This window comes from Lepeophtheirus salmonis, chromosome 3 (assembly GCF_016086655.4).
Source record: "Lepeophtheirus salmonis chromosome 3, UVic_Lsal_1.4, whole genome shotgun sequence".
NCBI lineage: Eukaryota > Metazoa > Arthropoda > Copepoda > Siphonostomatoida > Caligidae > Lepeophtheirus > Lepeophtheirus salmonis.
Window position 1 is genome coordinate 14,381,158 of NC_052133.2, and position 24,856 is coordinate 14,406,013.

A 24,856-nucleotide genomic window follows, 5' to 3' on the forward strand; every position below is an offset into this window, starting at 1 on the left:
TATTTTGTCACATTATAGTAAAAGTTTTAAATTAGCTCCAAAATATACATTAACATTTTGTACTAGGAATTGTGATTCATTTGGTGAACTAGGAACAAATCATTTCATTATGGTTTTTTTCTAATTTTTTTGAATTGTAAGCAAGTTTCCTATATAAAGTTAATAAAAAAGTACCTTATAGAAAATGGCTTCAGGAACCCTTCAATTAAGTTTTTTGACATATTATTCAATAGTTGTAGGTTAATTTTTTGTAGAGCAAAATGTTACAATTTGTTTTGGTGCATGAGAACTTAAACACGAATGTTACTCCTGATACAAAATAAAGATTGTGTTTTTGCAATTTATTTGTAGAAGTTTTAACTTAAAAACTAGTTCAACTTTATTTAACAAAAATAAATAATATGTTTTAAAATAAAAGTTCTACAAGTTGACAAATTGTAACAAATAATTGCACAAGTTACAATATGTATTATATATAGCCCTCATTTACTTACACTTCAATCAACTCAATAAACAATTATTAATTGCATGCTATCATTTTATTTTGAACTTTAAAATTGTTTATTTGTTATAATAGTAGAGTATAAACGAAATCTGTGGGCAATTAAGAATTATATAGTGTCAAACCTTATATATTTGTAATTTTATCAAAAATATCCAACAATTACTTACACCATATATATATATATATATATATAATGACAATTTAAAGGGAGTTGAAGTGTTGCATTATCCTTTAGTACTCTTTATTCATCTAATTTGTTATTTACAACTTGTGGACACCATTTCTAAAGAAACTCTTGTGCAACTATTCTTTTTTTTGTATCTTTATAAATGTTATCATGCAGAATCGGGGACGAAAATCCTTGACAAACAAAAGCTTTCGGTAGCATTAATAAAATACGAAAAATATAATTTTAAGAAAAAAAAAAACTCAAACCAATTTGTAATATGTTTAAATACTATGTTTTCGAATCAATATGCAATCCTTCACAAGCAATAACTGCCTTGACACTCCTGTGAAAAAAAGGAGAGCTTTTTACAATGAAGTACTTGTCCATGGCGTACTAAGCTGTCATGATGACTGTATGGAGACAATTAATTGTAGATTATATGAACAGCAGGCCTCTTTCTCCAAGACGGCTGGCTCTAAATGCAAAATCTGGGAGCTTGAGTTGAGGGCTAGAGGAAGGCCACATATAGAATGTCATTAGTCATATTATTACTTAACGAAATCTAAAATAATTAGATTTAAAATACAAATTTATAACAGCATTATAACCTTCATAGACTTCTTGATATTGTATACAGTTTAAGATGACAAAGGTATTTGTAGCGTTCTTTGTACTGACACTGGTGTTGCTTTTTTGATATTCAGACTTTTTACACTTAGAGACATGGAATAAAAGCAAAACTTGTTCATTATTGTTTTAGCTGTGGTTGGGTTGCATAATGAAAGCCCGTAATGAAAAATAACTGCCATACAATTGTTATTAAACTGCATGTTTTGAGTCCCCACCCTCTATATCTACATTAACCTGCATTTTAATAGAAAGCCATGCTTTAATGGTTGCATCTAGTTTTATATATAAAATAATTAATAACTTTGAGAATATACTTTTGGCAAAAGCAAATATGCCACAACTTTCTTAATAGGCAAACAATAAAAAAGAATTATGCATATATAAGTCTAATTTATCATTATAACCCCCTCCCCCCACATCCTTATTAACTATGTCAAAGTTTTGCCTTTATTTCAACTTTTTAGTTAAATGCAATATTAAAGTTTTAAAATTATTTTTTCTCATTTTTTTAGAATCACCTCATAATATTTGAATATTTAAAAAAAAAGTTATCTCATTTATAATAAATGTATATTTTTTTGTTATGGATCCATTGGCTTGTTTTTTATATGTGTGTTTCAATTTTGCACGGCATATTTTTTTTTTTACAAAAAATATCTTTGTTCTTCATGATTTTTTTAATAAATTATATTTTTTACAACAAATATAAAGTGATCCATTTTTCGATTCATAGGATCTGATTATAATAACATGACAAAGTATTATTTTTCCATAAATCAAACAGTTGATGCTGAACCAAACTATCAGGCTTACAGTACACTTCTTTACTCGTTTGAAAGTGGCTTGCTCCAATAGAAGTTATTTTTGAAAAAAAAATTGGTGTATCTCTACACAAGAAGGGTAGAAGTTCAAAAATTTCGTACCTGAATGTGACCAATTTTTAGCCCTTTTCACAACCTTTCTAAAACAATTCATCATTAGCAGCTGCTTGAATTTCAGATCTCGTGTAAAGGCCGTCATTGAAGCAAAAGGGTATATATAGTATAAAAGTTCTCCTTTAAGCATTTTTCCATAACGTGTCTAAAAGTGATTTGTCTTTAAAGTCGTTTATACATGGCAAATTTTACGAACAATAGAAGTTATTAAATTGATTAGGTTTTGCTTTTTCATACTGTTGTATATTTGATGTGTCTAAATTTTTTTTTATTGTCAGCGAAACTGTATCAAAATTAAAATAAAGAAACATATATGTATTATGATTTATAACATTTGATTACTAAATACAAATGCAACAAATCACGTCAGTGTGATTCATAACCGATTTAACTATTCAAATTTATTGATAATTTAACAAACTGTGGATTCAAAAATCGAATGTATGTACTAATTCACGTCATAAAAATGACTAATATAATTCAAATTTATGATTAGTCATTCCTAATACGTAATATCATTTCAACGACGAATAACAATTTATTTTTATAATTTTAATAAATTGGATTATGGTACAAAAAATAATTTCAATGCTCATCTCATATTGATTGGGTGGATCGACTGGTATCATAAAAATAATACTATTTCTAATAATTTTTATATATTTTCCTATACTCTTCATATCTGGCATCAAAAACTTCTAAAAATTGACGAATTTGAAAGAATAAATGTTTTGTTTTTTTAAATATACAAGCCCCTTCCATTCAATTGCCACAAATGGCGCGCCTTTGCTTTTTTTTTGTTATATTTCGATGCATCACCCTAATAATTTATTGTGAAAAATTATATATAAAAACTGTAAACAAGAAATAAGTACAGTCAAACGAAAAATAAGTACAGTCAAACGAAAAATAAGAGTGGCCTGGACAAAAATATGGAGCAAGACAGATCTGTAATTCTAGAGCTATTCGTACAAGGAAGATTCACCATCAAAGGTATCTAAAGTACTTGAATATAACTGCTCTACTTTGTACAAAGTGACTGCAAGAGGCCAACAAAAAGTTTTAAACGGTACAAGCAAGGCCAACGAGGGCCAAATAATCGGTTAAGCCATTAAAAATGCCATTGAAGCAGAAGAGGAAGGTGACTATCAATGACCTTGCTTCTGTATTTACAGCAGCCAGACCATGTAGTGCTTACATTAAATATTAATCCCTACAATTTATCCCCTTGTCAGAGTTTGAAGCCTTTGTATAGAGTAAAACGTGTAACCCGCTTCAAAATCCTCAACAATCTTGAAAAGTAAGACTCCTGGACTACCCAGAGCAGTTTGATGCACAAAAAAGGACCAAGTAAAGGCCGCCATCATCACTGCTTGAGCTAACCTAGAGCTGAACTTTGTAAAAAAACGGCTGTTGATTATATTGATAAATTAAATTTTTCAAACTTGATGATATTTTTTATTTATAAAATTCTTTTGTAATTCTCAAAAATTTGCATCAGCTTATAAGTTAAAAATGATAATAATTTTAATATTTATTTGATAAAACACAGATAAAATTAACACTAAAATGGCCAAGGGTTAATATTTATTTTTTAATTCATTTTTCCTCTGTTATAATCAGAACTTAACTTAAAAATTTTAATTAAAAATATTCAATTTTCTTATCCAATTATTTAATTTTAAAAAACATATTGATTTTTTAGTTATATAGGCAAGTATATTAGTAGCTAAAAAAATTTTTATGTAAAGATTGGTGTTGTTTCAATTGATATCTTAGAAAGAAAAATCAAATTTTATTTCTTTGTCTCATTTCAGAGACCTCGGTCATTTAAAGTATAAGAAATTAACGATTAATCTAGTGTTTTAATGTATTTAAATTATTTTAATATGTTAAAATAGTTACTGTACAGAGTAAGGATCTAAAACTAGCAGTAAGGGTTCATTCCAACTGGATATCCGTGATAAATAACGACTTTATTGCATTATGCAACCAAACAACAGCTGAAACAAATAAAAAAAGTTATGTTTTTATCCAATTTATCTAAGCACAGGTATCCTTCAGCCCTACCTTTGCAATTAAGGGTGTCTTGGAGAATAATGTCTGCCATATATATCTACTCCAAAAATTGAATTCGCTACAAGCTGCCATTATGAAAGCATGATACGCCATGAACACAGCCTTTATCGTCAAGAGCTGCTAATCTATTTGCATATAAGTTGAAGCTGGTATTACTTGTGTAGGAGCACATATTGTTGAATAAAAAATAAAACTATATAGTATTTAAACATATCACAAATTGGTTTAGAGCTGTTTTTTCTTGATTCCATAAAAATCAACCTTTTCGTTCTTTATTCATGCTACTGCAAGTTTTCAATCCCCACTCTTTCTATGAACATTTTTCTTTTAACTTCAATAGCAGCTTTTAATTATATTATTAAAAAAACTTAGACAATTATTTTACAAATATTATTTGCGACCTTAATTGTCATATTAAAAAAAAAAGCCTGACAAAGATACTTAAGTTGGTGTTTGGTAATTATATAAGAGTATAACAGTAATTTAGCAATCAAAATTGCAGCTTTCAAAAAAGTTAATGAATTCTCATTTCATGGTAATTTTTCGTTAACTAAATTTGATTTGAATCTGTTGAAATTTATAAATATATTTACAAATTTCCCTATCTTAATTGATCCTAAAAGATATATTGATATTACCAAAGATAATTGATATAATAAATATTTTTAATGTCATAAAGAACCAATTATTAAAATCAATAACTAATATAAAGTATTTATTACCACAGAGGCTGTATAATAAAAGTTTAAAATAGAAACATTTTTTAAGACTTTTTTCCTTTCTCGTAATGTATTTTCAGGTTTCCCATTTATTTTTTAAATCCAATTCAATTTAAGAAAATGAAATACAATTCCTTTTATAAAAACTACGGAAAAAAAACCTATGGTATTTTCTTTAAATAAGAGATCAAAGAGAATGGTTAACAAGTCAATGTTGTAAAAGTTTTAATGTAACCATTTGTTCTGTAGAAAAATAACCAATGACTTTTTTTTTTAAATTATAAATTCAATTTCGATGTATATATTTAAAAATATTTATTTTAATATCTCTATCTGTTGATTAAATTTGTATATATTTTTTTAAAATACAAAATTAGACAGGACTTAGAGATATTTTTTCAATTACTTTGAACGAATTGATGGGAGAAAAATATTTTTATACTTTTGTTTTTCTTTGTTTTGCTATTATAATGTTTATTGATATAAGATCATTTAAATAATATCTACAAATTACAATGAAGAATAGGTTTTTATTGGCACTGTACTGATACCTTTGAATACTTCGCCTCAATTTAACTATCCTGAGTGTACCCCTAGTTGAAACATAATTACTAATATAAAATTGTATCTATTTGTAATGTATTGCTACAGCAAATTAATAGATTCAATGCAGTATAAAAACAATTTTTTTATTGTTTCTAATAATACGACATATAAAGTTAAGTATTTTTAAATATTTGTTCTCGATTAACATAGTTTCTTACGAAATTCAATATTGGTTTTAGTTTACCTACAACATTATATGAAGTAGGACTGGTATTGTTCTCTCACTAACATGAGAATTCATAACATACACTTTTCACTTTTGGTGATTATAAATTAAATTTGATTTTGTACTCATTCATTTTTTTTTTACAACGAACATGTTTTTTATTTTCTTCAATATTTAGTGCTTGAAAAAATAAATTCAATAACCATTAAATACCAAAGAAAAAAGCTACGTTTATTGCTCTATGGATACACTACTACAATTGTTGAACAAGCAATTATCCTATCGATTTGTTCAGACTATACAAAAAAAGTTGTTGAGCTGTGGGAATCATCGTCACTTCTAACTTTGATTTTTATTATTTTTTTCATGCTTAAATTACAATTAAGCATTAATAATTAAGAATTTTTTTATGCCTTTCAATTTCTTAAATTAGAAATCACTTTCAAAATATTTATATTAGACATATTAGTAAATTCATTCTCATTTAAATGTTAGAGAATATCACTAAACAGGATAATTCTACGTCTAATTATAAACATACTTTTATTAACATATTTTTCTGCTACAATTGTAAATTAAATTCATGTAATTTATTTTTATTTTTTCTAAGTTTCAAAGATTAATAAATCAAAAATTGCTGAATACTTTTTTGAACTATTCACCAGCAATAGGTCTTAAAATTCAAATTAGTAAATGTCTCTTCATCTAGCATAAAATCAAGGAAAACTTAAAAACCTTTTCAAGCTAGCCGCAGTTTCAATCACCAAGAGTAGAAGAGTTATGAATGCTAACGTTTTGTTAACTAAAAATTAGTATTTTGACGGTACTAAGATTTTCGAACTGGTTCTAGTACCAAAGTTTTGATACTTTTCCGACAAGAAGCATAAGAACAAAATGTTCTTGTTAAAGGCAATACACATGGCCTTACAGGGGTGTACAGTGAGTATTTGTTTGGCATGGATGAGGAAGGGGTCTCATTGCTGTTATTGATTATAATATAAGTTTTTCTTTCTTTAAAATTGTACAGGTAATTTTGTATTTGGGGGGGACAAAGGAAATTTTGTTTCTTCGTTCCATCATCGAAAACTCCAATAAACAGGGTGGGTACCTATATTCAGAAAGCTTAAGAATAACGTATATTACAATTTATTTCCCAAAATTAATTCAGCCACTTACAAACCTTTTGCTCTTACGTGTAAAGGTCCATACTGAAGTCAATCACTCAAACCAACCACCCTCCAGCTTCAACCAAAGCCTCCAAGCTGGCCCTTAACCTTCCACATGCCTTGATGAGGAACTCCTTGTCCATGTTGACCACTGCCTCGAAAATAGAAGCCGACAAGGAGTGAACCGTGGTATATTTATTGGACTCTAACCAAGACACACTTGAGGACAGAGGGTTCAGATCCAATGAGATAGGAGGCCAAATTACATTTGCTCAAAAAGCTTTCAGGAAGTCGATAGTTGGTTTTTTGCTCTCAAAATGATCAGACTCCTTGAAAACCTTAGCAATATCATAATAATTTGAAAGGGTCACCCTCAATAATGTCTTTATCCGTGCGGCTGGACCGTTTTTTCAGCTAAATCTGAGTATTACACTTTGATAAATTCAAATCTCAGGGCTGCTAAGATATTGAAGTTTAAACTTGTTTCAGATTTAAAATCACCAACCTGTATATTTGTGACGTTACGATGCTACAAATACTTCTTTCAGTACTAATAGATATTACTACATAGTTTTAGGTAAATACATGTAAATTACTTCTCTGTATTTTCATTCCTGGTAATTTCATTTCCATCAAAATTCATCCCTGGACATTTCCTTCACATTTTTGAAGAAACATATTTTTTGTCGTCATACGGGTTGTGTTTCTAAACTAGTTAGTAGTTTGTGTTACGCTGTAGAGGGATGAGACCTCAAAACATGATTATGGCTTACGTAGATTTTAATTATGACGAAGGAAAAGTCATAGTCCTTTTATGTAAAGGAATAGTAATGAGCAAAGACAGGATTTACTTTCATTTCCCTTTGTACCTATAAAATCCAATGATTTATAATAACATCATTTCTAATCCATCAATTAATATTTGTCTTACATTTATCACTAACCAATAATATTTCCAGTGCCTACTGCCAAACCCATCTTGTACAGCAACTAACTAGTTAAAAAGCATAAATTGTGTGACTTGTCTAAACTACCTTGCTTCAAATTTGGAGTACAATGTCTTGGATGGAATTTTGCAAGGGATTCATTTGCTAGGGTTGAGTTTACTCAGAATCTAAAGAAATGGAATAAATCTACTAGATATGTAATAACTGGTCATGGATATTACTATAATATCAGTATACCGAACAACATAGCTCAAAATGTTAAAATAATCTGATTATAAATGAATTGGGGTATATTTTAATAATATCACACAAATATTCAACTAAATAATTCATTCTTTTGTAAGTCAATTATCTAAATTTTACATAATTAAAGCATAGTTTTATCCCTTTTTTTTATTTGTGAGTGTGAAATTCTTGACATTTTTCGTATATTACTTAAGCTTTTATTATAAAAATAGTTATTTCAAATACAATTTAGAAAATAGGACGATCTATTTTTTTTTGGTTTTTTAAATTCAAAAAGTGTATCTTTTTTCATTGATATAAAATCTATTTCATATTATTTTCTGCTAAAATGAGAATCTTATGTTTTTATTGAAGTAAAATTTTCACTATTTTTCTAAACAAAAAACTGTTTTTCCAAGTTAAAAATGAAATAAAGAAGTTTAAAAAAAAATATTCTAAAAATGAATGATTATTTTTTTTTTCTTCATCTGATTTTATTTGAGACAAAAAAAATAGTTTAACAAATAAACTTCTCTTGAGGACCTCAAAAAATATTTTTTCAGATCTGTTACTCAATCCACATTTTAGTTTTATGATCTTTTATAGGACGAAATTAATCAAAAAAAAAAAAAAATTATACATGTCTTTTGCGTTTGGAATTCTTGTTAATATTATTGTATTAATACAACAAGAGGTGTAGTTAAATCAATAATTTTGGTTAAAATTAATTTCCATCTAAACCAATTATGACAAAAAAATATTAAACTAAAAAAGTATTTTTTATATATGTATACTTAATAAAAGAATAGTTTTTAAATTAGTTCGATAATGCTAAAATAGTAAATTGCATTCAATTAAGCTATTTCTTTTGTTAATACTGTTTTTCAAAAGGCACATGCCAAAATATTTGTTTACATATAAAAAAAATAATGGGGAAAAAGTAATTTCGTGTTTTTCGCTGTATTTCAATAATTTATAAGAATTATTGGAGATCGTTCAATTTAAGCCAAGCTTTCCACGTTTTCTATGATAACTTGTTGCCAACGAGAATCCATCTTCATAATGCCCCTTTTATAGAATCCCTTGCCTTATTGGGAAAAAACAATTTTTACAGCCTCCATCGAGGCCAAATTTGTACCCCCAAGCGCGTTGGTCATACAAAGAAATGATACAAAGCAGTGGTATATTCTATACTGTAGGTAGGATGCATATTAGCTTCCCATCTCATCTCCAGGAGCTTTTTGCGCGTCATCAAAGATATATACGGACTGGCGTTAAGTTGAAGGTGTCTTTTTGTGTCCTATTTACCAATGATAACCACTTTTATTTTAGAGAGCAGAATAGAAAATTTAGGTAAAAAAATGCTTGAACCATCGTTTGTGCAACACGAATCGAAAAAATATCCGCCCCGTATGCATAGCACTTTTTTTTGGTTTCTTTAGATAGTATAAATATAAAATATAGCAAATTTCTTTATTTGAGACCTCCATACTAGACACACAATAATTCACGAGTAAAAGAGCTAAGCTCAATACTCACCAAAAAGCGTTCGTAGTATACTTTTACACCTTTACAAAACCTTATCGTATGTCTTGGTGTGACCATTAATGACTTAATTATAATAAATTGCTGGAAATACAAAATTACTTTTTCCCCGACCTAACATTTACGAAACCATTATAAGTTTAGTATTTGTTGTCATTAATAAAATAATTTATTTATAATTTATCCAATACCAAAACAATTGTTCCACTAAACCAGTAGTTGTATTAGTAAATCCGAAAACCAAAGAAATTATGCTATTATTTGTTTGCAAATATTTATTTATAACATCAACAGTTCCTTAGTATTTTTTTGTCAGTTATTGATTTTCCCTTATAAAGGTTATGATCGTTGACCTACTACGTTTGAATTACTTCTTTTTGTCCTATGAAAAAATCCCTACTAATAAATAAACTTGAAAATAGTTAGAGTGAGTTATGTTTGTATTGGCTAACTACAATAAATACACAATACCTTTTTTTAAATATAAGTGTGAAGATACATCAAAATTTTATTATAATTATATTTTAAAATTAATTTGGCCAACAGCACCAACAAAAAATAAACAGTCAAATGTTTGGCTTCAAACCTTAATACTTTGTCATTGTCATTTTTCAAACAAATAGATTTACTTTTGAAGCAATAAAATTTCTATAAAAACAGACATTGATTTTGATTATTAAATAAAATACGTTAGCTTTATCCTCTATGAAATCAATAAAAAAAATTACAATAATTTTGACACTTTTAATTCTGAAGTATGTGTTTGATTTCACTTTATTTTCTGTCTCTATGTAGCTATGTTACATATTTCGAAATTAATACTAAAGAATTTTATGTATTTTACTAGCAACATTAACTTAAAAATATTAGTATACTAGTTGTAGATACCAAAACGTTTAATTATAAAATTATAATACGAAAATAGTTATTTGTTAAATAATTAAAATAATAACAAGCTTAAAAGCACTAATAATTCTGAAAAAATCTTCAAAGTTACTCATCATCTTTAACACACTAATGATTACATTATAATTATGTTTTCTCTTCAAGAATAAAAGAATAATGTACAATCTACGAAAATAAAATAAAACATGTTACGGGAGCAATTACAAAATGAGTAAGATGTTTGATTTTTATGTATTTTACTTTCCCATATCTAACTCAATTATAGCTCTGCTAACTTCCCTTCCGCCATATTTTCAATTGTTGGCAACTTTTATTATTTCAAAAAATTGAATGAGTTGTTTTTCTTAAGTCATGAAGTATTTAACCATTTTTACAATTTTGGTCCTGTCATAAAAAAAAAATACTATAAAACCTATTCTTGATACATATCTATAATTATGGCAATTTTTGTTAGTGTAGGATTAAAATTGAGGACTTCATTATTTGCTCAGCTCACAAAATCTTAAATTTTTCCTGTATTTATAAAGATATTTTTTGATTTATGTTTTTTCCTGCATTCAATACCTTTCCTGTATGACAAAACTTTACCTCTAAAAAACAGGACCAAAATTACTTGGTAATTATCAAAAAAAGTCAATCACGCCCAGACTACCATTGTCTATTATTTCTCCACAATTTTTAAAATGAATTACATAGAATGTTCAAAATGCTCCTGCAATCAATTAAATTTTCAAATGAGTGGTCATTTTAAGTTTATTTACATTGTCAAGTAAAATGGTTGTGAGTAATTTGATTACACTAAGCAACAAAATGTAGGTTTTGGAATGCCTGCAGGACGAGACCCACAATTATTATTGTTATTTGACCCGTAAAATATCAAAAGGACCCTTAAAACTTACAAAAACAAAAAACTTATTTAAATATACTTTTCAGCATCATATTTTTTCCTAAACATGCACATATTAACCAAAAAAACTATTTTTTACAAAATGCTCTGCTTTGTAGCATTTGCTATTACATATGTTTTCCTTTCTTCATATGAACGTTTGGAGTTCATACAATTGTACTGCTTATAGCCTTGTCAATTTCCATCCACAAGAATTGATGCAGTCAGTTGCAATGTGACTTCCTTCTCTCTCAAAACTTTATTAATCCTGAGGAATTACTCTTTGCAAGGCTCAAATTGCTTACTCACATTGAGCTGTTTGAAGCCACCATTTTTTGTCCCTAACCTATAATATCTTTCTTTGCTATATGGATTACTACAGCTAAGATGTTGTGGGCTTCTATTTTCCAAGTTTGATACTTGGAACTTAGACTTTGACACACTCTACTACCTCAACCTCCTTAAACTGCCGTGATGGGAGTTACATCATCCTATTTGCTTGTTATTCTTGATAGTGATTAGATCGTTTCTGTTGCTCTTGACTGAGTGGATTGGCCATGTGAGTACTTTAGATATGCCCAATCATCTTCATTTCCCGCCAGGATAACGCTGAAAGGTTTTGAAGCGTGGAATTTAAGAGTGCAGATAAAACAATTTTATTTTCTGAATAAAGATTGTTGACAGATTACACCATTCTTGTCATGAACCGGTATTCCCTCTGCACCTTCCACTTCGGGCCTTTCCTGTTATACATTCTACACATCTGTAATATATGCTACTCCCTCTTTGGATAAATGTAAGCTGTCAAGTCTGACATTTTTCGAATGACCATACATTGTATGGTATGGATTTAGCCCATGACCAGAGTGAAAGTAGCGATTCTTGGCATACATTATGAAATAACCATGACATATCAAGTGAGACGAGGGAATCAAAAGCTGATAACAAAATACATAGGTTATTTTTGTGTTAGTGAGGTAACACCATGCCTGTTTCTAAAACTTGACTTTGAGTCGCAAAATGATTTTTTTTTTAATTTATAAGGTGAACATATTAAAAAAAATATATTGGGTTTTCCCCAAAAGACCAAAAAAATCATTTTTCATAGCATTCTAATTTTTAGATTTGTATATACATGTCTTTCCAAAAACTGGGATTGCACGAAAAGAAAACAAAATATCAAAAAGTGTATTGACACTTGGGACTCTTTTGCGTTTTTGGGTTAGCACATCTAACATGCAGATTATTTATTTAGACTTTGCATATTATAATCTTTAAGTCTAAAAAATTTACTGATTTTAAATAAAGAGTTTTCCAAATTAAAATGTTTACTCTTTGAAAAAGAGAAAGTACCACATTAATCATTTTAATGATTTCACAGTTTTATTATTGATTGCACTTTTCCTCCTAAAAACAAATCACATTTAAAATGCCAGATTCACTTTATTTTGAAAGGGAGACTTGTTGAGTTTTTGAATAAATTTTAATACGCAAAGTTCTTAAAATTGAATTGTATATTACTCTGTTTCAAAACTTCGCAAAGAGATAATTAGTAATAAAAATTGTGCGTCTTTTGGGCATCAAAAAAAAAGAAAACAAAAATCAACAAAGTAAATCTGTCAAGTTGAATAATTTTTTTGGAGAGAGCAAATTAACTGTTATGAGGATTCATTAGATCAGATACACTCACCTGTGACAAGGGGAGGGGGAGGAAAAGAAATTAAATAAGGACATAAGCAAGAATTCCTCCCGTGTCGTTTATCAACTTTACTCTGAGTCCAACAAGGACTTACAATAAAAACTATCCCACAAATCCTCAGTGTTACTCTCTGTCTTTTATGGGTACAAACGAATATTCAATAGTGTGTTGAATATTATAGAATGCAGCAAAAAAGGAAGTTCACTACTCAGGAGTAAATAATAATGACAACAGTAAAGGAAATTAATTTTTTTTTTTAGGCTACAAATTTTAAAAAAAGGGCCAGATAAAACATAACTACGATTTACATCACTAAATTTACGTGTAAACGCATGATGGATAAGTTGACTTATCTTATCTCTAACAACTAACCAGTACATGAAGGAAAAAAAATAATAAATTGTCGTTTTTGACTTCTACCTCAATACTAATTTTGTTATGAAAATGCTTTGATATTGGTTAAACCCATATTTTTTTAATAATTTTTGAAAATAAATGTGTTATACGTTTACATTTTTTTTTTAAATAATTACATATATACTGATTTCTATTTAAATACATACATCCCATTACAAGGGAAAATATAACTAAATATTAAGTAATGCATAAAATATGTTAATTTACAATTCATAAATAAATATCATTTTTTATATTGGAAATTTGATTTAGTCTTTTAAAAATAAAGGGAACAACGATTCATATGATCTAGTAATCAATTATGTATGTATATTACTCATTTTCTACCCATTATTATGTTACATATATTAAGCTTTTCTATTGAAATTCAATAACATTGTATCATTAAAATTCTATCATAATATATATATATATTGTAGTGTTGTTCAGTATACCAGTGTTAAAGTAAAACCGGGTTTTTGACGCATTAAAAAAGGCACTATACTACATTGATATTTTAATGAGTACTTCCAACACTATTATGTTAAGCATATATAGACATATTGATGAGGGAACTCCACACATTTATTAGTACAAAAATAGTTTGTGGCTTCAAAGAGCCACAAATTACTCGGATATAAAATTAGGACCCATAATTTAATATATAATAGCCTGAAATCAAGTACTGGTAAATTTCTTGATCTTAGATAGGAGTTTATTTAAAAATTAGAATAAAAATACAAAATTATAACCGGGGAAAAAAATCTACAATGTTCGGTTCCAGCACCAAGAACAGAATTTTTTTTACAAATTACCTAATTTAAAAATAAAAAAAGCAAAATTACCCGGATCCAAAATTAGGAACCGAAATTCATAATTGTATAAAAGGCAGCCTCAAGTCTAATCCTGGTTAATTTGTTGATTTTTGACACGAGTCCAAATGAAAGGTTAGCCTTAGAATATAACCAAAAGTGTTTATAAAAATAACTAAGAATGGAAAAATCTATACATTTGGATCTATCACTGAGAACCCAAAAATTATGCAAATTACCAAATTAAAAAGAAAAAAGAACATTTACTACACGGCTCTAAAGTTAAGAACGGAAATTCATCATCAAACAAAAGAAAACCTCAAGTCAAGTATTAGTAAATGTGTTGATCATTGACCCTTTACCATTTGAAATATAAATCTTAGAATATAACGTAGAATATTAATTAAAAAAATCGTTAAACAAAAATATATTATGTTCGGTTTTATCACTGAGAACTGCAAAATTATACAAATTACTTGATTTAAAAAACAAGCAAACGAAACTACCCGAATCTAAAATTAAAACCTGATATACATTTTTAATGACAGCACTTACAGGTATGTAGTACATAATAATATTTTTAATAGTTTATGGACCTTTCGATTGACTTTCTGTTTATGTTAGTATATAGTATTACATACATGATTATATATTCGAGTGCACAAATATGCAAGGATATGTAAATATTCTATGTGTATAATTATCAAAATTTTCATTATCTTTCATTCCTTAATTAAATATACATGTGCAAATAAAAGAATTAAACGTGTTTCATTAACATATAATTGCATAGTGATTAGTTATAGAAAAAATTCATTTATAAGCACATTAACAATTTATTTTTAACAAAATACATACTTGAAAAAAAATTAAAAAAATTAATTAAGTTTAATTCATTACATTTATTACTTTATTTATAATCATTTAATCATGAATATGTTAAATTATTCAAAAAAATAGATTCTCGTAAATTTTATTGTTGTGTCAATTAATAATCGAAAACATTTTTTTGACCTGTAATTTTTAGAAAACAAATAAACTTTGCCCTTCATTGAACCAATTCTAATCAAATTTAAGAGATTTAGCCTTTTTTTTTTTTTTTTTTTTTCAGACGAAGAAAAAAAAAAATATTATTCCTCGCTATAATTTATTCCGTTGACCAATCAAAAACTAATAATGTGTTGGTTGTCACTTGGTCCACAGTTCCCACAAGTTAAGCGCCTATTGAATAAAAGCTCTTTTTTTCAATCATAGTTTCAACAAAAATCAGATCAATCATCACATAGCAGTTATTTTTTTACCAGTGAATGCTAGAGCAGCCGCATAGAGATCTCTAAAATACATCTGATTTAGTGTGTCGTAGTTATCTATTCAAATTCCTCCTTTTTGAAAAGGGTTTACTGTTATTCTTGGTCCGTACATCATAACAAAAATCCCTTATAATCGGGTATCCATTTACAAGGAGTTCACTTTATGAAAGGTTTTTGAGGGAGATGCTCGAATTTTAACAGTCCCATAGTCCAAGATGATACATTTGCATATTTGTAAGACACACGTATCATAAAAAGAGGATGGCAAACATTGATCAAGCAAAGAACCTAACATACCAATCACAGGGCTGCTAGGATAGAAGTTAGTCTTTAGAAAATGGTACTTGAGATACTTACTGATGGAAAGCAAGAACACTGTGTTGGAATATTGAAAGAAGACAATTTAAGGTTTTTGGGTAACAATCCCTGTTAGAAGAAGGAAGTTTAAAAGTCATACTTTTTACAAAACAAAAATTTCCCTTTTCAGGGCTCTAAAATCACACACAAAAGACTAAAAACTCAAAATAATTTCCCCTCTCTAATCCTTCTATGCCACAAATTGTATTTTGCATACATTTAAAAAAGTTAAAGGTAGCTGGTTCTCCCAATTCTGTACCAAGTTCCAATATCATTGTGAAAGTATAAAAAGTTATATTTTAAAAGTTACGTCACACTAAAAAATAATTTAAAAGGTAATTTCATTATGAGTAAGTGGTTTTTGCGCAATTTTATAAAAAAAGTTATATATTTCAATTAAACACATAACATTACTCGATAATATGTTGGGTAATAAATAATGTTATTAAATATTTTTTTGCAAATTTTCTATAGTAGTCTTATGAGACAAAACATTGCAGTTTGTGACGGAATGGTTAAATAATTTAAAGCCCAATCTAAAACTGTTATGTAAAATTTAAAACTGCTAACATGTTTATGAATAATAAATTTACCTTGAAGCAAAATATAACATGATTAAGAAGTATGTAACTGATGGTCTGTCAACACTCGAATTAGATCATCATAAGGAAAGAAGTATGAAAATAAGACACATGATGACATAATATATTTTTCATTCGTATAACCTTTCTATATGTATAGCTATTAGTTATGAGTTGTTTGATTTCGTCAAATCCCCAAGTTCCATAAAGGGCGTTAACATCAAATCTGAACTTACGTGCGACATCGATTTTGATATGATACAGCTATCAGATGGCGTCTCTTTTTTCTTCCGCAGAAACAATGTCAAATAATCAAATTTTTGTAAAGTTTATGGTATCATGACGTCAGCTGCTCCAAATATGAAAAATATTACATTTAAATAGGAGGAACAGCGCTGCTTGGAGAGGTAGATTTTTGTCCACAAAAACATGAAAATTTCAAATTTGGAGGTCTCAAATGTCGTGGAGATCGGCTTAGGGTCCGGCAACAAGACTCAGCACATTGCATTGTCTCATACAAGTTGCTGAAGTATCTGAGTGAGCAATGGAATGACTTTGTTGGGAAAGGAATATGGGCCCTGCAGTCAGATCTCACTACTATGGATTATTTTGTGAGGGCTACGTTGAATCTAAAACAAATTGAACAATTCATGCCATTAAGAAATCACTGATTTCCTCCATCAAAAAGACACTGACCTTGGTAGTTCATTGATTTAAAAAAATGTTAAAACTGAGGATTATATGATTACTAAATTTTTCAATATAATTTATAATACTTTTGTGTTTTTATCCACCTTATTTTTTAATATCTATGAACATTTTTGACAAATCTTATGAACCATTTTCTCGGCCTTTTTTCAATTTTTTTTTAGTGAATACTTCATACTTTATTTTAATATTCTAAAATTGAGGCATAACAAGAGGACAGAAAAACTGGTTTACCGATGCAGGTCTAATTTTAAAATCAGATGTATATTTACTTTTTTATAATTCAATACCTCCAGTTATATATTTTACTATTAATTGATAACTTTTTAATTGTTGTATTATGTAATGGAAAATAATACAAGACCATATTAAAAAAAAATTAAATAGCCCGTAGTTGGTCAAAAAAGGAAATAAAAAAAATAGTGCAAGTTGCATGTGACCCATACGCTTAAGTACCAGGCTACACATATTGAGGCCACTATTTTTATTAATTCATTTAATTTTCTGAATAAAGCTGTCAAAATTTCATGACAATCTCTTATTTAGTTATTGAATTATTGTACTATGTGTAATAACAGTACTTTCGTTATTTCCAAAACAATGGATGAATAAAAAAATCCTTTTACAAATTTTTCACTATTATTTGATTGAAAAAATACTTTATTTTTCATTCCAAGTCGTTCTTCTAAAATTATTATCAGTATTTTTTTAATCACTTTATGTTCCGGAACACTTTTCCTGACAATTTTAAAAGAACAACTTTGAATGAAAAATAGTGGTTTTTTTCATTAAATCTACGTTTTTTCAATCCTTGTGTTATAGAAAATTTCTGGGTTGAGATCCAAGTCAGTGTCACATATAAAAATATAAGATTTTTATAATATTAAGTAATTAAAACAGTCTACATTAAAAAAAATTCCTTAATTGACAAAAATATTTTCAAGTAATTATTTTTAAATGGGTTCTAAATTTATCTAGACGAAATTAATGACATAAAGAAATGTACATTATAAATTCTTAAGAAAAATTATTTTTTGTTCGTTTTCAAAATGGCCATAATGACTGTAGTTATTACATTAAGATAGTAAAATAATTTACTTAGTTTTATCGTGAAAGCTTTTTCTTTTTTTTTTTGATAAATGACATTGACGGACAAAAAATATAATATATTACATTTTTTGTATGTACCTAATGCTAAATGAAAAATATAATTTAACAAATTGTCATTAGTGCAACAAAAAAATTTAAAAAAAGGCCAAGATTGCAATCTTTCTTCAATATAGACACAGCCTTTGATTTTCTTTATTTTTTTTAGGAGTTGTAATATCTCAAAAAATACATTATGTCATAAAAGTATGCCTCAAAATTCGGAATTTTTTTTTCCACAGATTTTAATAGTTCTTTTTATATTTTTTTAATGTCAAAAAACACGGAAATCTATTTTTTTAATGTATAGTTCATTTTGAGACTCGAAACTACAACATGAAAGAAAGAAAAACATTTAAATGAATTAAAACAAAGATTTTGTAGTTCTTATCAATGTTAGAAAAATATCAGTTTTTCTTCTTTTATATTCCCTTAAACTAAGAAATTTAAAAGCCCTGATTAATATTTATAATTTTTTGTCATTTTTACTAACTTTTAAGGGAATGTCTCAAATTCAAAACAAGATACATACATATATGAGTAGAGTTGACATATTTATAAAGAAAAAGTGAGGACAAGGAAAGGGTGGGAAACGGTGCGCAGTAAAGTTAGTACACTCATTAGTTATAAAAGAACAAAGATTTTAAGTTCGTCAATTTTTATGTTGCGCTACTGCAACAAGCGACTTAAATGTTTGAATATATATCATCAAAAACTTTAATTAAAGGTGTAGTGTATACGTAATCAATAGATATATTAATATTTATTTCCTTATAACACTAATAATAATATTTAACATTTGCCAATAAAAAAGATACCACATGTTTTTTTTTCTATTTTCTTTTGTCAGTCGAGGTTGTGATTGGATAAAAAAGCTATGTGTGATTAACAAGAGGTAATACAAAATCATCCCATCAAAATTTAAAACACAGAGAAGGGGAAAATAAGCAAAAATTAAGAGCTCATCAAAAAATATAGTTTAAATAATTTATGTTAGTTGAGTAACACTGTGTTTTCTCTTTTTGAAGGAAAGGTTGAGAGATACACTGAAAATATTTGTACAATAAAAGATGACAATGCTTCAAAAAGTTGAACTAAACGTTACATGAAGATGTAATAAAGGCCATAGCAAATAGTTATATGCACATATAGCACATGCTATATGCTATGTAGAGACATCAATGTTACAGAACGCTGTGGACGTTCAAATGATGTGGTAACATTAGAAAATATCAAATAAATCCAAAAAGTCATTTGATAGGCTCAGAAAGTAATGTTGTGTGAGTTAACTGACATGGAAAAAATAGCAAAAGAGTGTATTCGCTTTATATTGCATTAACATTGGTCCATGATAAAGATATGTTCAAAGTGGGTGCCGCGTTTGCCCATTGTTGACCAAAAACAAAAACAGATTGATCATACTACACAGTGTTTGTCCGCGTTTAAACATAACAAACCGGACTTTTTATATCGGTATATGATAATGGATAAAATATGGATCCATCAATTAATTCTGGAATACAAGAGAGCATCATATGATTGGACAGCATCTGTTGAACCTCGTCCAAAGCAATCCAAAAGCACAAGAACCAGCTGGAAAAGTTATGTCCTCGGAATTTGGGGATGTGAATGGGAATATAATATAACGAGAGTTTGAAGGACGAAATGACGAAAAATGGCAACTTGTGAGTGTTGTTTTATAAGGACAAATCACTGTTTTCACAAGTCAATAAAAAAATGGAAAAACTACATTAATTGAACATCAAATTACTTCAGCATCTACTTCACTCTACATATTTGGCTCCGAGTGACTACTAGCTGTTTGTTGATTTCCAAAAACTTGCTATTAAGACATTCCACTCCAATAAGTGTTATTGGGGAAGCTGAGTATTTTTTTGAAGTAAACTATAAATCATTTTATTGATATGTCATTGAAATGTACGAGCAGCACAAGTAGTTGCTCTTTATGGAGATAATATTGAGGAATAATGCCAATTTTTAACAAAAATAAAAATGTGTTGTTTATTTGTTAAGCTCAGGATTTTTCAACCCGTACGTTTTTGTTTGTTGTTGTTGTTTATGAGCGACAAAGTCCTTTAAATCTGTATATGAAATTGCAAACTTTAAGTAAATATATTTAAATTATGCAGATAAGCGTGCAAAAATAAATGTATAAAGGGTGATTTGATATCATGTACAAACATGGAAAAAAGTGTTAAATAGATGTATGTACATATGTATATTTAGGTCAAATATAATAGTATATTTTATGATAAAATGTAAAAAATCTTATAAATTTATAATTCCAATTATAAGTTTGCATTTTTGTTAGCTCAAGGGGTACCTATATGTGGCCCGTCAACAGATAAGCAAATTACAATTTTTTTACTTTGAAAAATTATGTCTGGACAAGGAATACTAGAGAAAAGGAGAGCGCACTAAAATTGCGTGTATACAAACTCAGGTCTATATTTAAAAAAAATAATTAGAGAAGGGGAATAAATAAAGAAGCCTAGTAATTAACTAAAAGTAAACCATAAAGATCGATCCTTTTTCATAGCATACTTTTAAATTTTTAACAGGTTCATATACTTATATAATTTTTATGCAGGTATAAAATAAATACAAAGGTAAAATTCTATTGAATAAATCCTTGTATTACAACTTGGATGCAACAAAGAAGTCAGACCATGTATATACTTAGTTTATATTACAGCATTTTAATATCAAATCATGTTTTCCCCAGAAAAATTGACTAATTTTATTGTTATAATTAATAGATAATTGGAAGCAGTTTTATGTCAGTCCTTATTAAGGACTGAAGACTACAGTACTGTCCATTTCTTTCTTGGTTTGGCTCAGTTCATTCCTGCATATCACTCCTAAAACTTTTAAAGTTTGGTCCTAGATGATATCACTCAGCTATATTTCTTTTTCTTTTTTTAATCAGTTCTAGGAATGTCAGTTCAAAGGACCGAAAGTCTTAAGGATCAGTCCTAAGGACTTCTAGGACCTGTCCAAATACTGGACTGGACTGAATATATAAGGACTGACACAACACTAAGTAGGAGCGTTATACCATTCCAATCCCCCAAAAAATATCTGATGCAAGGAGGAACAAAGAGCCAATAGTAAAATTTAATGTGTTTAATCATTGTATAGAGTGATGACTCAGAAATAGGTTTACATCGGCCATTTGGTGGAAGAATGAAATATGTTGCCTAATCAATAAATACTTTTTAGTCTTCTTACGTACAGTCGTTAATATTGATCCTTTGAAATTGATGAAATATAATGGACTCGAATTCCTCCAACTCCGGGGGTATTTCCCAATTTTGCAACACATAATAATTAATAACTATAACACAGTACTCCTTAGCTAACAACATCAAACATTATAATAAGCAATAAAATAATCATATATATAAACAAAAATAGTAAAAAACAATAATGTACTTTAGGCCTGAGGTGATATAACAGAAAACAACAAAACTGTATTATCTTTGTTTTAGGTGTTCTGGGTCTGGATTGCAATTGTGTTCTTCTTTATATCATGAATGAATCTTATAGAAACGCTGCAAATTGCACCCATAACAAAAATCATCGTCAGGTGGACAAATTTATAAACTTTATGTAAAATACCATATCACGGACAAATTATCTGCTATGCAATAAATGGAGCCTATAAACTATAATTAGTATTTTAAAATATATCAACTCAACTCAGAAGTATGAATACAACACTCATAACTATTGTAAATAATATATATGTTTTAAAAAACATAAATTTATTATCTCGTTCTTGTTTTTTGAACAATATTGTTTTAATGTTAACTCACAGCGTCAGAGTAATGGGCTGACAAATAGAGAAATTACCCCTAAAACAAGTTATAAAGTTGATTATACAAGGTATCATTTGAACTTCACTCATGCTTCAATATTCAGCAATGACTTATGACAGATGTGAAAACTATGTTCAATCTACAATATTATTATTATTTTATTTCTTTCCATTCAATAATCGGCAGTTTACAGCTTCCAATATTTGAAGTAAATAAAAAATTTCATTTCATGATTACTTTTAATCAATAATTGAAATTCGTACTGTCGTTGTTCAGTAGCCGAGTATATCATGCTCTAAATCTGACAACAATTTATCAACTTTTCAAATATGTTATTCAATACGTTTATATATTAATTGAATATATAGTTTGTCACATATTAATTTTATTTTTCATAAAATTGTTAAAATTTCATTTTTGGAGTTACTTTTGTTTAATTCGCCAATCTTCTAAAAAAAAATATACACTCAAATCCATGAACAAATAGAATTAAATAGTTAATGCATTTATTTATCAATTTTGCCATACCAATTTTTACTCTATCCATGTGTCTAAAGTTGACAACGTTAGAATGACATATTTCAAACATTTTAAATAATAATACTCTTATTTTGTTTTCCTTTAATAATATAACTTCAATACACTCAACTATGTATTTTTTAATGATAAGTTTTGTGTCCTTAAAGTTAATACATTGATATTCTTTAAAGGCATAAGCCTTTTTCATTTCCTTTTGGACATTTTGATCCTGGTTTGCCAATTTGATACACTTCTTGTCCTAGAATATTACCTCCTTTCCCATAATTACAAACCAGAGTCTACCAAGATAATAATGTATAAATTAATAATGCTGAAAGGTTGGATACTTACTTTTTTATAAGGATTATTAAGTTGAGTTCTATCATAGTGATGTACAAATCCACAGCCAATCTTTTTAGTTGATCCCCAAATCATTGTGGTATAATGTCCCACGACTCCCTTTGCTCCTGCATTGCTGTAGTTTTTGACATTTTTACTAGGGAAGTCGCTTACTTCGTTATACCATCCTTTTATCATATCCTCATAATTTCGATTCGAACTCTTGACAGAGCTCCATAAAAAGGCAAGATTTTGTCCTACCCAAACATATGGATGATCATGGAACTCTGGTGTTAGTCTATTTTTGTCATGCGCATTTGGACATTGAAGGGCCCACCTGTTTAAATAAGAGTAAAGGTGTATACATAGATAAAATTACCATTTTTTTAAATGAATAATTTACATTTGTGCACTAAGCGCCAAGTTATCATCCCATGTTAAACGATTCATATTAGCCGCTGGTGGTTGTGACCCACCTACCCCTCGATGCTCCTCTCCTCTAGCCACTTTTGATCTAAAGTCATTGTGTATTTTTAGAATGTCATCTTTATCTCCCTTTCGATTAGAGATATAATTATTTTGGTTAAATGTGTCATTGAAGTAAATAAATACAAATTACCTGTGTTAAAATATCTGAATCACAAATCTGTCCGCCACAAATCTGACGATTCTCCCCGCAGTATTGGCATAGAGTGTTGGGGTATGTTTGCCCATTACTTTTTGCTGTGAGAGGGCAAAATATTTTTTTAATGTTTTCACATCCACGATACTGAAAGGATTGTTAGTTAGTGTAAGAGTTAAATAACTATACAAGAAAAATCAGTGTTACATCTTTTACAGAGGAACTGTCGCATTTTAAGTCCTCAATCTCAACATTTTCCTTAGATTCCTTACAGCCACAATCTTGAGAGCAATCGCAGGGTTGTAAATAACCCAAATTAATCATACAGTACTATTAAAAAATGGGGTCGAATATATTTAAAATATGTTGCACGACAGTGAAATACTTACATGCCCATCTTGATAAGCAAAACAAGTCGAATTCCAATTAAAATACGCAAAATAAACTCTGGCTCCAGGGTCATCAATGGTCATACAATTTGTTCCAAATCGACTTTTACAGATCCCGAATACAAAAGGAAATCCAATTAGCGTTAATAGTCCTACCCAACTAAGATTCATTATATTCCTGAATGAAGGGTTACTTTCTAATAAGGTAAGGAAACATTAGGAAACAGGGTCTTATATACATATACTCCCTCAAAAACAGGGAAACCTTGTTTGTATACCACATCTCCCTTTGATTATTAGTTATGGTTATATATGATATAAACATCTACTTCAAAGATTTTGTTCGGTATATAAGTGATTACTGTAACTTATGTACATAAATACATGTGTTTTGATTAAAGAGACAAAAAAACAACATCACCTATTTACCGATGTTCTGCCCCTCATAAATTAACATATTTTCCCCCTTGTTTTTTCCATGTATGTCGTGTATTAGTAACTTTAACAACAAAAAAACCTTCTATAATTAACCCTAGTCGATATATCTTCACTTCATAATACATAAAGTTACAAATATTAATATCACTAACTATTTGAAATATATATTATGGGATGTAAATATATGTAAAGGGTGACCCATAATGATGTTTCA

General features: G+C 28.4%; 2 protein-coding genes across 4 annotated transcripts in view; one reads left to right on the forward strand and one right to left on the reverse strand.

The window, feature by feature from the left end:
- Positions 1-24,856, forward strand: part of LOC121114098 (uncharacterized) — a 436,583-nt gene that overhangs the window by 121,290 nt on the left and 290,437 nt on the right. The window lies entirely within an intron of this gene.
- On the reverse strand, positions 22,801-24,386 carry LOC121115402 (venom allergen 5). Its single transcript, XM_040709618.2, has 6 exons — positions 24,205-24,386; positions 24,023-24,145; positions 23,813-23,962; positions 23,597-23,748; positions 23,206-23,530; positions 22,801-23,153 (listed from the first exon to the last, which is right to left on the reverse strand). The coding sequence occupies exons 1-6, from the start codon at positions 24,373-24,375 to the stop codon at positions 23,040-23,042; spliced, it is 1,035 nt and encodes a 344-aa protein (XP_040565552.1). The 5' UTR covers positions 24,376-24,386; the 3' UTR covers positions 22,801-23,039.

What these genes read in the sequence shown, in the direction of transcription:
- LOC121115402 (XM_040709618.2), bottom strand. Translation starts at nt 24,375, where the DNA reads ATGAATCTTAGTTGGGTAGGACTATTAACGCTAATTGGATTTCCTTTT. An exon ending in ATTCAGATATTTTAACACAG is followed by an intron (nt 23,749 to 23,812) that starts GTAATTTGTATT and finishes TCTAATCGAAAG; the next exon opens with GGAGATAAAGATGACATTCT. An exon ending in TTAATAATCCTTATAAAAAA is followed by an intron (nt 23,154 to 23,205) that starts GTAAGTATCCAA and finishes TTATCTTGGTAG; the next exon opens with ACTCTGGTTTGTAATTATGG.